At 44.2% G+C, this 12,742-nt stretch overlaps 1 protein-coding gene across 1 annotated transcript in view; it reads left to right on the top strand.

Moving 5' to 3' along the window:
• Positions 1–12,742, top strand: part of COL6A5 (collagen type VI alpha 5 chain) — a 109,392-nt gene that overhangs the window by 19,221 nt on the left and 77,429 nt on the right. Inside the window, exons 5-9 of the mRNA XM_061194690.1 lie at positions 2,588–3,142; positions 5,238–5,813; positions 8,450–9,025; positions 10,736–11,076; positions 11,189–11,270. Of these exons, the coding sequence (XP_061050673.1) occupies positions 2,588–3,142; positions 5,238–5,813; positions 8,450–9,025; positions 10,736–11,076; positions 11,189–11,270 (2,130 nt within the window). The remainder of the gene's footprint in view (positions 1–2,587; positions 3,143–5,237; positions 5,814–8,449; positions 9,026–10,735; positions 11,077–11,188; positions 11,271–12,742) is intronic.

The raw sequence follows: 12,742 nt of genomic DNA, 5'->3' as shown, positions 1-12,742 counted from the left end.
TGCTCTTTAGTTCTTCTAGGTCCTTCTTAAACGTTTCTTGTATTTTCTCCCTTGTATTTCTAAGATTTTGGATCATCTTTACTATCATTACTCTGAATTCTTTTTCAGGTAGACTGCCTATTTCCTCTTCATTTGTTTGGTCTGGTGGATTTTTACCTTGCTCCTTCATCTGCTGCATTTTTGTCTGTCTTCTCATTTTGTTTAACTTACTGAGTTTGGCGTCTCCTTTTCACAGGCTGCAGGTTAATAGTTCCTGTTGTTTTTGGTGTCTGTCCCCAGTGGGTGAGGTTGGTTCAGTGGCTTGTGTAGGCTTCCTGGTGGAGGGGACTGGTGCCAGTCTTCTGGTGGGTGAGGCTGGATCCTGTCTTTCTGGTGGTCATGGCTGCAGCCGGTGGTGTGTTTTTAGGTGTCTGTGAACTTAGTATTATTTTAGGTAGACTCTTCTAATGGGTGGAGTTGTGTTCCTGTCTTGCTAGTTGTTTGGCATGGGGCATCGAACACTGGAGCTTGCTGACCATTGGGTGGAATTGGGTCTTACCATTGAGATGGAGATATCTGGGAGAGCTCTCACATATTGATATTATGTGGGGCCTAGAGGTCTCTGCTCATCCAATGTCCTGAACTCGACTCTCCCACCTCAGTGATTCATGCCTGACACCAGGCTGGAGCACCAAGACCTTGTCAGCCACATGGCTCAGAAGAAAAGGGAGAAAAAGTAAAAGAAAAAATTTTTAAATAATTTTAAAAATTATTCAAATAAAAAATAATAATAATAAAAAGAAGAGAGAAACAAAACCAATAAACAAATCCACCAATGATAACAATCACTGAAAACTATACTAAGATAAACATAAAAATCAGAAACCAGTCAGTTGCAGACAGCAAACCCAAGTCTACATTTGCTCCCAAAGTCCACCGCCTCAATTTTGGGATGATTCATTGTCTATTCAGGTATTCCACAGATGCAGGGTACATGAAGTTGATTCTGGGGATGTAATCCACTGCTCCTGATGCTGAATGGAGAGATTTCCCTTTGTCTTCTTTGTTCCCACAGTTCCTGGGGTTCAGCTTTGGTTTTGGCCCCACCTCTACATTTAGGTCACCCTCAGGCATCTGTTCCCACCCAGACAGGACAGGGTTAAAGCAGCAGCTGACTATATGTCTCTGGCTCATTCAGGCCGGGGGGAGGGAGGGGTACGGTAGTTATAATTAGAATGCGGGGCGAGCCTGCAGTGGAAGAGGCCGCCATGACATTGAAACAGCCTGAGGCGTGCCACGTGTTCTCCCAGGGAATTTGTCCCTGGGTCACGGGACCCTGGCAGTGGCTGGCTGCACAGCCTCCTGGGGTGGGGGTGTGGATAGTGACCTGTGCTTGCACACAGGATTCTTGGTGGCTGCAGCAGCAGCATTAGCATTTCATGCCCATCTGTGTGGTCAGAGCTGATATCTGCAGCTCCCACCCATCTCTGGAGCTCATTTAGGTGGTGCTCTGTCTTCTGTGGGCAGACAGGGAAGGAATCCCCTCTCCTCATGCATCCCAAAACAATTATCTCTTGCCTCTTAGGCAGGTCCAGACTTTTTCCCAGACTCCCTCCCGGCTAACTGTGGCACACTAGCCCCCTTCAGGCTGTGTTCATGCAGCCAACCCCAGTCCTCTCCCTGGGATCTGACCTCCGAAGCCGGAACCTCGGCTCCCAGCCCCCACCCATCCCAGCAGGTGAGCAGACAACCCTCTCAGGCTGGTGAGTGCTGGTCAGCACTGATCCTCTTTGAGGGGATCTCTCCTCTTTGTCTTCTGCATCCCTGTTGCTGCGTTCTCCTCCATGGCTCCAAAGCTTCCCCCTTCCACCCCCCGTCTCTGCCAGTGAAGGGGCTTCCTAGTGTGTGGAAACTTTTCCTCCCTCACAGTTCCCTCCCAGAGGTGCAGGTCCAGGCCCTATTCTTTTGTCTCTGTTTTTTCTTTTTTCTTTTGTCAGCATTCGATAGGAGTTGTTCCACATGTAGATATATTTTTGATGTATTGTGGGGAGGAATGTGATCTCCACATCTTACTCCTCTGCCATCTTGAAGGTCCCCCCCCAAATCACTTTAAATTATCCCAGAAAATAATGCTATATAAAGATTACCTGGAATTTTGTGTTTCAAGAATATACATAAAACCCTGGAATATTAGTCATATTAGTGCCAAAAATTGCTTACTTTTCTCTGTCTTTCTTTTTTGATCACAATTGCATCCTTAATGCATGGCCTGATGCTTTCTATTTTATAAACTTCAAGAATTATGAATGAATAATTATGAATAAATGCATAATGCATATATGCATAAGCGAGTGAATGAATATATACTTTTGAAGTTGCATTTCTTTTTTAAAACTTCTTAGGTAATCTTCAATGAATTTCTGATTTAGGGTTCTAGTCAGCAGGCTTCTACAAAAGAAGCAGATAAAATTTTCAAATGCAATGGAAGTTGCTTGAGTTAATTTTTGATGTTTTCTGATTAAAGGATTTATTTCTGCTTTACTGTCTTGTATACATTCTGAGGACAATTCCAACCTGGCTTATTTCTGGTCTTTTTGATTACATGCAGGATGTGAATACATGAAGGTCGATATCATGTTTCTGGTGGATGGTTCTAGCAGTATAGGATCCGAAAATTTTGGGAAAATGAAAACCTTCATGAAAAACCTGTTAGCTAAGGTTCAGATTGGCCCAGACAAAACCCGAATTGGTGTCATTCAATTCAGTGATTATAATAGGGAAGAATTCCAGCTTGATAAATACTATACACAAAAAGAAATTTCTGATGCAATAAACAGAATGTCTCCCATCAACGAAAACACTTTGACTGGAAGTGCACTAACCTTTGTGGATCCATACTTCACTGAGCCCAAGGGGGGCCGTTCAATGGTCAAAAAGTTTCTCATCCTCATCACTGATGGAGAAGCCCAAGATGATGTGATAGACCCTGCAAAAGCTCTTCGGGACAAAGGTGTGGTCATCTTCTCTGTGGGGGTGTACGGGGCCAATAGAACTCAGCTGGAGGAGATCAGTGGGGACGGCAGCCTGGTCTTCCAAGTTGAGAGCTTCGATGATCTAAAGGCAATAGAGAGTAAACTCATCTTCCGTGTGTGTGCTCTTCATGGTAAGTGACCCTGTTATCCTTCAGGACTCAAGGGTGTGAGCTGTTGACTTTATAGTGGGGTGAACAGTGACTTGGACACTGGGCTTGGACTCCAACTGGACTTTGGTATTAAATTTTGGTCTTATCTATGCTATGTTAAAATACCCATGACCTCAGGAACATATATACGAAATACCAAGGCATATTCTAGAATAACAGTTTTGTCAACTAATTTGGCAAAATGTACTCTGATTTTGATGACTTTAAATATATTCCAAGAAGGTCTCAGAATTTTACATTAAATTTTCAACTCTTTAATACCTGCATACCTAGATTTTCCAGAGCCAATTTTTAATCCCAAATGATTCCCCAAATTGTTTCTTGGCTACCTATAACCATTGTTAAGCAGTAAATAGAAATACAAATTCATCTTCCTCTTAGTTAAATTAAAACCAATATCCTAAGCACAGCATCCCCCCAACAAAAACCCTCTGTATTTTAAAGTTATAGTGTATATTTTCATTACTTCACATTATTCTCTTACCCTCTATCAGCTAAGTATCATGTATCAGCTGTTCGTGTGTCTATCCCTTTGGAAAATTTTAATTTGTTACTTTTCTTAAAACAATTGCTTGGGGTCATCATTTTTATCTGACAAACTGTAATCCTTTTCAAATTGAATTGAGCAACCTTCAGTTTGAGCCCATCAGTTTTAATGACTCGAGTAAGAACTTGCTATAAATCCACACGTAAGGCTAACAGCACCTGTGCTATTAAATCTACCACGTGCTGTTGTTATCTGTGTTTTGGATACAACTAAGGGAACAAACCAAAGCATTAGTAATTGTATATTGTTCCTCTGGCAACAGAGGCCTCCTCTGGACTTTGTTCTTCAGGATTATGTGTTTCAAAATTTCAGAAAGTTAACAAATAAGATGTCTTAGTATAAACTCTGAGCTGTAGGCAATAGGTCTAAGATTTCTCTTGGAACAGCTTAACTGGAATTTTTTTTCTTCCTCCAAGAATGGCAGTGATTCCCAAACTCTTGGGATTGTGGAGACATTCTAAGAAAGGCTTACCTTAAGGCCACAGCCCCACCTTTGAAATCCAAAGGGCTCTTTCTGGCCTTTCTTCATTTTGAGAAATGTAGTGTTTGTGGAGACCCTGTCTATAGCATGAGGTGAAGTTTTAGCTGACTCATACATTAGATCAATTCATAAATATTTATCAAGTCAACTCATAAATATTTATCAATTTATGATTAGTCACCAAATCACACTGGGTTGTTTTTCTGACATAGCCTGGGCTCATCCACAGTGGATGAGACTTGAAATTTTGAGGCCTCATTGCCAGAAATAAGGATTGGAGGTAAGATAGGCAGGTGGAGGGTGAACCTTTGGGAAGCATGTGCTTAAGTTACTTAGGGAAGGAAAAGAGTGGAAACAAGCTCACACTTTGGAGACTGAACCAGAGTGGTTGCTTGGCTTCTAATGTGGAAGAGGGCTTGGGGCTGGGGTGAGGTGACAGGAGACTTAGCTCTCCCCCTACGTGGGTTTTTCTGGGTTCCAATTTGAGAAGTCAGGGGAAGGAATACATATAAATACAAAGAGGCATGGTGCACATGGGAAAGTGTATCTACTAGAAGATGAGGAGACAGCTGGAGCCTGAAGGAGCAGGATGAAACTCCCAGTTTATCCACTGAGCCCCTGACCCTTTCAAAACTACCGGACAGTCTGGCAAACATTAGTTGTGTCTCACCACTGTACTACATTGAATTACCTTCTGACATTCCCTTCCAGTTGAAAGCCTGCTTAGCAAAAGGTGTTGCATGACCCAATGAAATTTAGCAGAATAGAGTCGGGAGGCGTGAGGAGCACCAATCTGATCACGGAGTTACATAGATAAGGGTGCCAGTGTCCTTGGAATCATGATGTGGGCAAGTTGTACATCTCTCAGCCCTCAGCTTCTTTCTCTTTAAAATGGCAACAGTACCTAAGTGAAGTGCAGTATCTGGCACGTGGGAGGGACGTGGCAAACGTAGTTGGCTTCCCTTCTAGTCTGTCTGTGCAGAGCACACTGCAGAAAGTTTGTGATGCCTGCTCTCTTCTCCTTTCAGATTGTAAAAGTATTAGACAGTTAGACGTTGTGTTTGTGCTGGACCATTCAGGCAGCATCCTGCCCCAAGACCAAGAAAGCATGATCAACGTCACTATCCATTTGGTGAAGAAATCGGATGTTGGCCCGGACAGAGTTCAGTTTGGAGCGCTCAGATACTCGGATCATCCTGAGGTTCTCTTCTACCTCAATACGTACTCAAACAGATCAGCCATCATCGAGCATCTGAGGAGGCCCAGGGGCATGGGAGGGAATACCTTCACTGCCAGGGCTCTGAAGCATGCAAACAACCTGTTCATGGAGGAACATGGCAGCCGTCTCAAGCAAAACGTAAAGCAAATGCTGATCATCATCACAGATGGGGTATCCCATGACCGAAATCAGCTCAGTGACGTGGCTTCGAAATTAAGAGCCAAAGGCATCATCATCTATGCAGTGGGTGTAGGAAAGGCCGAACAAGAAGAACTGGAGACTATGGCAGGGAATAAAAACTATACTATCCATGTCAGTAATTTCAACAAACTGAAAGATATTTACCTGCCTCTGCAAGATAGTATGTGTACCAATGCACAAGAGGGTAAGTTGGGTTGTTAAAGTTTCTACAGGGATAGCAATACAAGTTTACACAAAAAATAAATGATAACTTGGCTTCCCATTACCTGGGTGTCACAGGATGAACATTTTTCTGCTCAGGCTACCAGTTTTCTCATCTCTGAAAGAAATGCATTATTGATTAAGCAAGAGTCTAAAGGTCCTTTGCCACCATATTGAAGACATTATACAAGAAAGTTTCAGAAGCAGTCCTTGCTATCTGGCCTCCCTGTTTCCTTTTTCTTGGCAGAAAGGACTCTTCTTAGGGCCATATTCACCTTTCCTCATTTCACGGCTGCCCGTTTGCTTAATGGCCCCAAGTGCAACTACTCGGTATCAGTTTCAGGCCAAACTCAAGTGGAGAGTTTCATGGTTTAAACAGATAGACTTTTGTCTTCAAAGTTCCAGGGCCCTCTAAATGGGATTGTTGGCATCCTGTAGGGCCATTGGAAGTCCAAGTGGTATAGTGAGCTTTTCTGGATAAAGGCCAGGAATGGGGTAATAGAGACTGGCTGCTAGGAACCAGGAGGGAAGGGACCAAAGCTGATCCATGAGATACCCTGGGGCAGGAGGGGCTGGAGGCATCATGTCTGAGTGAGGAAAGGGTGAGATTTGCCACCTGACCTCAAAGCAGCAGATATTGACAAGTCATCTAGGAGATCTCTGTGCCTGCTTGGAAGGCTGGAATCCTGGCCAGATATTAGCCCAGGCCTCCTGACATGGCAGATGCATCAGTCAACCAGCTAACTTCCTTTCTTCTTTCCTCTTCCCTCCCTTCTTCTGACTTCCTTCTCTTTTTCCTTTCCTCCTCCTTTCCTTCCTCTCTACCAGTTTGAAACCTACTTTTGTATCCAACACAAATCATGTTTCTATGACTGACATTAACTCACTCTCATCTCTGTGAAATAGTCCAACCCCAAACAAAACCTCCCCCCATATCCTGTGTCGGACCAGCATTTGCTGGGCTGGGTGAAACTACTTCTGACCTCCACAGCTCTACTTTACTTAAGTAAGCAATAAATACAGCTTCTTGGTTTCAGATACTGAATAATGGTATCATCTTTAAGAAAAAAACATGACTTTTCCCAAGGGAGTGGGGCCAGCTCAATTCTTGCACCTGTCTGGTCCTTCCCTAGACTCCCACCCTTGCCAACTGTACTGCTGCCTTCCAGACCATCCTTAACACGGAGTGATCTTTCTGATACACACTGGGCTGTGTCACTGATCTGCTCACAGGTTACAGTTCCTAAACTCCTGAGATCCACATAGCCCCTGCTGACATCTCCCACCTCACCTCTTGCCCCCCATTTCACAGTCTCTCCCATCATCCTGAAATTCCTCCATCTTTGCATGCATCATTCCACCCACCGCGAACACACCAGCCTGCCACTTCCCTTGGCTGCACCTAGCTTGTCTGTCACATCCAGCCTTTGTTTGCCAGTTTCCTGACCCAGCACCCGGCAGTGTCCCAACCGTGTCCCTCAACTCCTGCACCTTCTATTTCTCCTGGTGGTAGCACTTAACACATACTTGCTGTTTCCTTATCTGTACCCATCACAAGACTACAAGCTCCTTGGGCAGGCTTGGGCTCTTGTTTATCACTGGGTCCTCACCAAATCTAGGACATTACTAGGACTACAGTCTTTTCCTAGGAATATGGGGACTGCTTTCTTCTCATCTCCCACACCTGTCTTTCTGGAGGTAGATGCTGAGATGGAGTTTGGGATGCAAGAATTTTATTAGGGAGGCACAGCTGTGAAAGAAAGGGGGGAAGGCAGAACAGGCAGTAGAAGTCAGCAATGCATGCTCCGTCATCTCAGTTACCTTCCGTGATCACTTTAGTGCTGCCCCATCTCAGCCTTTGCATTTGAAGCGAACTGAGCATCATCCCTTGGTTATGGACCATTTCACACTGGACTTCAGGGAGATGACCCTGTACCCTGTTTATTAACACTTGTCCATGAAATTTTAATATTTGGGTTATGATATTATTAAAACAATTTGTAATATAAAAAAGTGCTGGATTTAAGGATAAAAGGGACCTAGGTACCAGCTCCTCTGCATAGTAATTGCATATTCTGAGGCAACTTACTTAACCTCTGAATTCCATTTCTCTACCTAACAAACAGAATAATTCCTCATAAGGTGGTCATGAATATTAACCATTATTGTATGCTAAACAGGTTTTTTAAATGATAATTTTCAACACAAATGTAAAATGGTAGCATTAATAGTAACAGGATTACTAATAATAGTACAGTGGTACTTGGCTTGGGTGAACATTCCAGTATGGGTATGTTGAAGGGATTTCAAGCCTTTGTAATGACCTTTTAATGAATATATTCAACCTAGTCAAATGTCTTACTTTCTTTCTCAGGGTAGTGTTCAGTGTCCTTTCAAATGAATCATGTAAATAATTAAAATTTGAAACAAAGTCTATTAGCTTTCTCTTCCCCACTATTTTTTCTTCTCTTTGAGGGCCAATAGTGGTTCTCTCGTCTGTTACCTTATCTCAATTTGCCATGAATGTGAGGATTTAGTAAAGCAATTTAAATATTTGAGCAAAGGGAAAATTTGGAATGATTCACAAGGACAGTAACTGATTTATTTTTTCAACTGCAGTCTGTAACATTCAAGAAGCCGATGTGATTTTCTTTTGTGATGGCTCTGACATGGTATCTGATTCAGACTTTGTTACCATGACAACTTTCTTGTCAGACTTAATTGATAATTTTGACATTCAGTCTCAAAGGATGAAAATTGGGATAGCACAATTTGGGAGTCGCTACCAAGAAATTATTGAGTTGCAAAACTCTCTGACTAAAACCCAGTGGAAGTCTCGAATTCAAACTATCACGAAGAGCAACGGGCTTCCGCGAATGGACTTGGCCCTGAAACAAGTGAGCGTTATGTTTGAGCAATCCGCTGGTGGGAGAAGGAAGGCTGGTGTCCCTCAGACTTTGGTGGTTATCACATCTGGAGGTCCCCGCTATGATGTGGCAGCGGCAGTGAAGACCCTGAGAGAAGATGGCATTTGCATTCTGGCTTTGGGCATAGGAGATGTTTATAAGGAACAGCTCCTGTCAATAACGGGCAATTCTGAAAAAATCATCACTTTTAAAGACTTTGATAAACTAAAGAATGTGGATGTGAAAAAAAGAATGGTCCGTGAAATCTGCCAGAGTTGCGGGAAAACCAGTGAGTGCTCCCTTGCTCTTTCTTTGTTATTATTTGATTGCAGCTTCCCAGTTGTCCATTTCCTAAGGTGTCTGTGGGTGAGTCCAGCAGAACACGTGTGCGGTGAGAATAGACACCTCTTCTGTTTCCAGAAATTGAGATCGGTCAGCCTCCCTCAGAGGCAGGGGAAAGGGTGCAGAGGCTGGAGGAGGCCCTGAGTTGTGTCCCCTGGTCAGCCCTGCCCCCCAATGTAACCCAGTGGTTATGCTCCTCTAACACCTGGAACTCAGCCTATTTCTACCCTCTCTGCTTCTGGAAGTCCTAGAGCAATGCCCTGCATCCCACAGGAATTAAGTAAAATAAACATTTGCTGATTGGACATTTTCCTATTTTAACTTTGTTAAACCATCTTGTAAGGGATTCAGTGTGTGTGTGTGTGTGTGTGTGTGTGTTGTCCATCTGTGTCAGATGTGTCAGCACACATCTGGTACATTTTCTTCTTTGAATGATGGCATTCATATAATCATAACATAGTAAAGATTTGAATTGTCCTTGGGGATTATTTAATTTCCAGAGTTCACCAATGCTGATGGCTACAAAGGTCGGGTGGGTCATGGAAGTGAGTCAAGTGGGCAGGGAGTGAAGAAAATGAACGCAGAGCCATGGCTCACCTGATGACGATGTCATTCTTCAGCTCCAGCTGAGAGTTGCCGTGTGGGACTCAGGTTCTGTACACTTGGAGCTGGGAGTTGGGAGGACAGAGCAACAGTGAAGGTTAATATTTTGTGGAATTTGCACAACAGGCAGAAATTCCCCAGAATGCTTCTGTTTCTAGACTCGTCATGATGGAAGCGACTTCTTTTACAAAACACATTGGTTTTTCTAAGCTCTCCATTGGGGTGCTCACTGGGGGCAGATGACAGTGGTGGAGGAGCCCGAGACTGGAATCAGAACACCAGGGTTCCCACTCTGGTTCGGCAGCAGCAACCTCCATGCATGACCATCTTCTCATGTGTAAAATGAGCAACTGGACAGGGTCAGGGGTGACCAAGTGGCAACTTGTAGCTGAATTGGGTTTGTCCTATTTGCTGTTGACAGCTTCTTAATTAATTGATAACTTTTACAAACTGGAGATATTGCATTAAAATGCAGATTTCAGGTTTCTTTTTGAAAAATCAGACAACGTAACCACATTAGGCCCCGTTTCCCACATGGCTACTCTCAGCTGGAACTGAACGGTGAACAGATGGGTCATTGCTCTGCATTCATTTTCTCATTCCCTGCCCACTTGACTCGTTGACATTACCCTCCTGGCCTTTGCCGCCATCTGAGTTGGTGGCCTCTGGATTAAACAAACTCTAAGGACAATTCAAATATTTAATATGTTATAATTATATGAATCATAATGTCATCATTAAAAGAAGAAAATATGCATGCACGTGCGCACACACACACATGAGGCCAGCCACTGAGAATAAGACTAAACCATGATTAGACTTCAAACAGTTACTGAAACATGTAACATTTGAACAGGACATGCAAGGGCGGGGAGGGTGAGGGTGAACCTGTGCTACATGTTGACCGAGTGGCCAGTATTTTCCTTCTTGGACACTTTTGGGTCCTAGAGACCCTCCAGCCCTAGACCATGACTGCTTCCCCTTTTCCTGCCCTGTCTGCCCTTCCTTGCTCCTGTCTGCTCATTAATTTGGCCTTATTTCCCTTGTTCTCCAGACTGCTTTCTGGACATAGTGGTCAGCTTCGACATTTCCACTCACCTGCTGGGGCAGCCATTGTTCCATGGCCACCCCCGGCTGGAATCATACCTCCCAGGCATCTTAGAGGACATTACCTCCCTCAGGGGTGTGAGCTGCGGGGCAGGCTCAGAGGTACAGGTGAGCGTGGCCTTTAAGGTGAACAGTGACCAGAATTTCCCCGCCAAGTTCCAAATCTACCAGGAAACAATATTTGACAGCCTACTGCAAGTCACCGTCAACGGGCCAACTCACCTGAATGCACAGTTCGTGCAGTCCATGTGGGACACGTTTAAGGATACATCTGCATCCCGAGGACAGGTATCCGTGTCACATTCTAGCTCCCATCTCCATGCTCTTGTATTGGTTTCTCCCTCCCAGTTATATGTTTTGTTATCATGTCATCCCATTCTATGCTTTCCTCTTTCTCTAGGTATTACTCATCTTTTCAGATGGTCTTGGGGGTGAAAGCAAAATAATGCTTGAAGATAAATCGGACAGACTCAGAGAAGCAGGTAAAGTTGAAATTGAAAAAGTAAATGATGAAGCATGGAATCTGCTGAACAAGTCTGTACCTATTAGGGTGCTCTGGAACTTGGGATTTGCCTGGCCACTTGAAGCAACTGCTGCTGGTGTCCTGCCCAAACCCCCTTGACCAGCTGCCCACTTATCCCCCAAATGCTGCAAATGCTACAGCCAAATTCTTATACCTGTGACCTTCTATAGATGTGTGCCCTTGACTGACCCCAACAGTGACCTGATGCTTGGAATGGGGGTTGGGGTCACACATCCCACCTGAGGGATGGGAGCAGGGGTAATTATTGCAGAGGGAAACAGAAACCCAGCACTCTTGCCTGAAGTGGGTCAACTCTGGTACAGCCTACACTCCAGGGACCCTCAGGAATCAGACCCAGGTGAGGACTTTACTGAGACACATCCTTGCTCTCAACCTCCCCTTCCCTTTCCTGCTTCTCTCTCTCCCTCTGTAAGCCACTTACACACAGATTCCTCTCTCAGATTCTGCTTCTAGGGAACCTAAGACACTTCGTATTGTGTCTGATTTTCCATGGGAAAGATTGCAACATGGATTTTGAAAAGCACTTCTCACTATACCTCCCCTGTCCATGTCATAGTTTCAGAAGAGCTGGGAGCTAAGTGCAGAAGTGGAGAGTCACATACAGAGACAGGAGGCAGGCAGGTGACTGGCAAGTGGGGCATGTTATTGGAGGCTTCCTTGGTGTAGCCCTCATGGCTTCCAGTGTTCAGCTTCCATGGAAATTCCCAGGGGCCATAAATGTCCTGGTTGTGTCACCCTCCCTTCTTGAATCCCTACTATACATTCCCACTGTTCTTAGAATATCAAATTCCTTCATATGGCCTGTGAAGCTTTACAGGATCTGGCCCCACTTCCCACTCAGCTTTACCTTGCTGCTCACACTCTGTTCCAGCATCAGAACTTTTTACATTCTCCCTCCAATGTCCTTTTCAACCTCACCCTCCCCACCCTTGCATGTCCTCTTTCCTTCTGCCTGAGACTCTCTCCACTCTCAGCTTCCCCCAAGTTCTTCTCACCACCTCCCTTCTCTGGTTCTTTCCCTTGACCAACTTCCATTCATCCTTTAGTATCAGTCTAGACATCAGTTCTTCACAGAAACCTTGTGTGACCTTCCAAAACCGAGTTAGGAGCTTCTTCTTCAGACTTTTGTAGCATCCTGACCCTCTCCCTGGTACAATGATTAATACATAATAGACTCTTAATAAACAAATATTTGTTTAATGAAAGGAGGAAAAGAGTAAATGGACCAGTGAATGAATTAATGAGTGAGTGAATGGGTGAATAAATGAATTCCTGGGTATGGCCAGGAGTTCAGCTGAGATTGGAATCACCCTGGGCTTTCCTCAAGCTTCCAGGGCCCACCCAGCTCCCAGGGTGTTTGGCAGTGGAGATGATTTGAGAGCTATTTACATTCTATTTACAAATTTTGTA

Source organism: Eubalaena glacialis, chromosome 6 (assembly GCF_028564815.1).
Source record: "Eubalaena glacialis isolate mEubGla1 chromosome 6, mEubGla1.1.hap2.+ XY, whole genome shotgun sequence".
Classification (NCBI taxonomy): Eukaryota; Metazoa; Chordata; class Mammalia; order Artiodactyla; family Balaenidae; genus Eubalaena; species Eubalaena glacialis.
The sequence above is the reverse complement of the archived record's forward strand: the minus strand, read 5'-3'. Positions and strand labels throughout refer to the sequence as shown.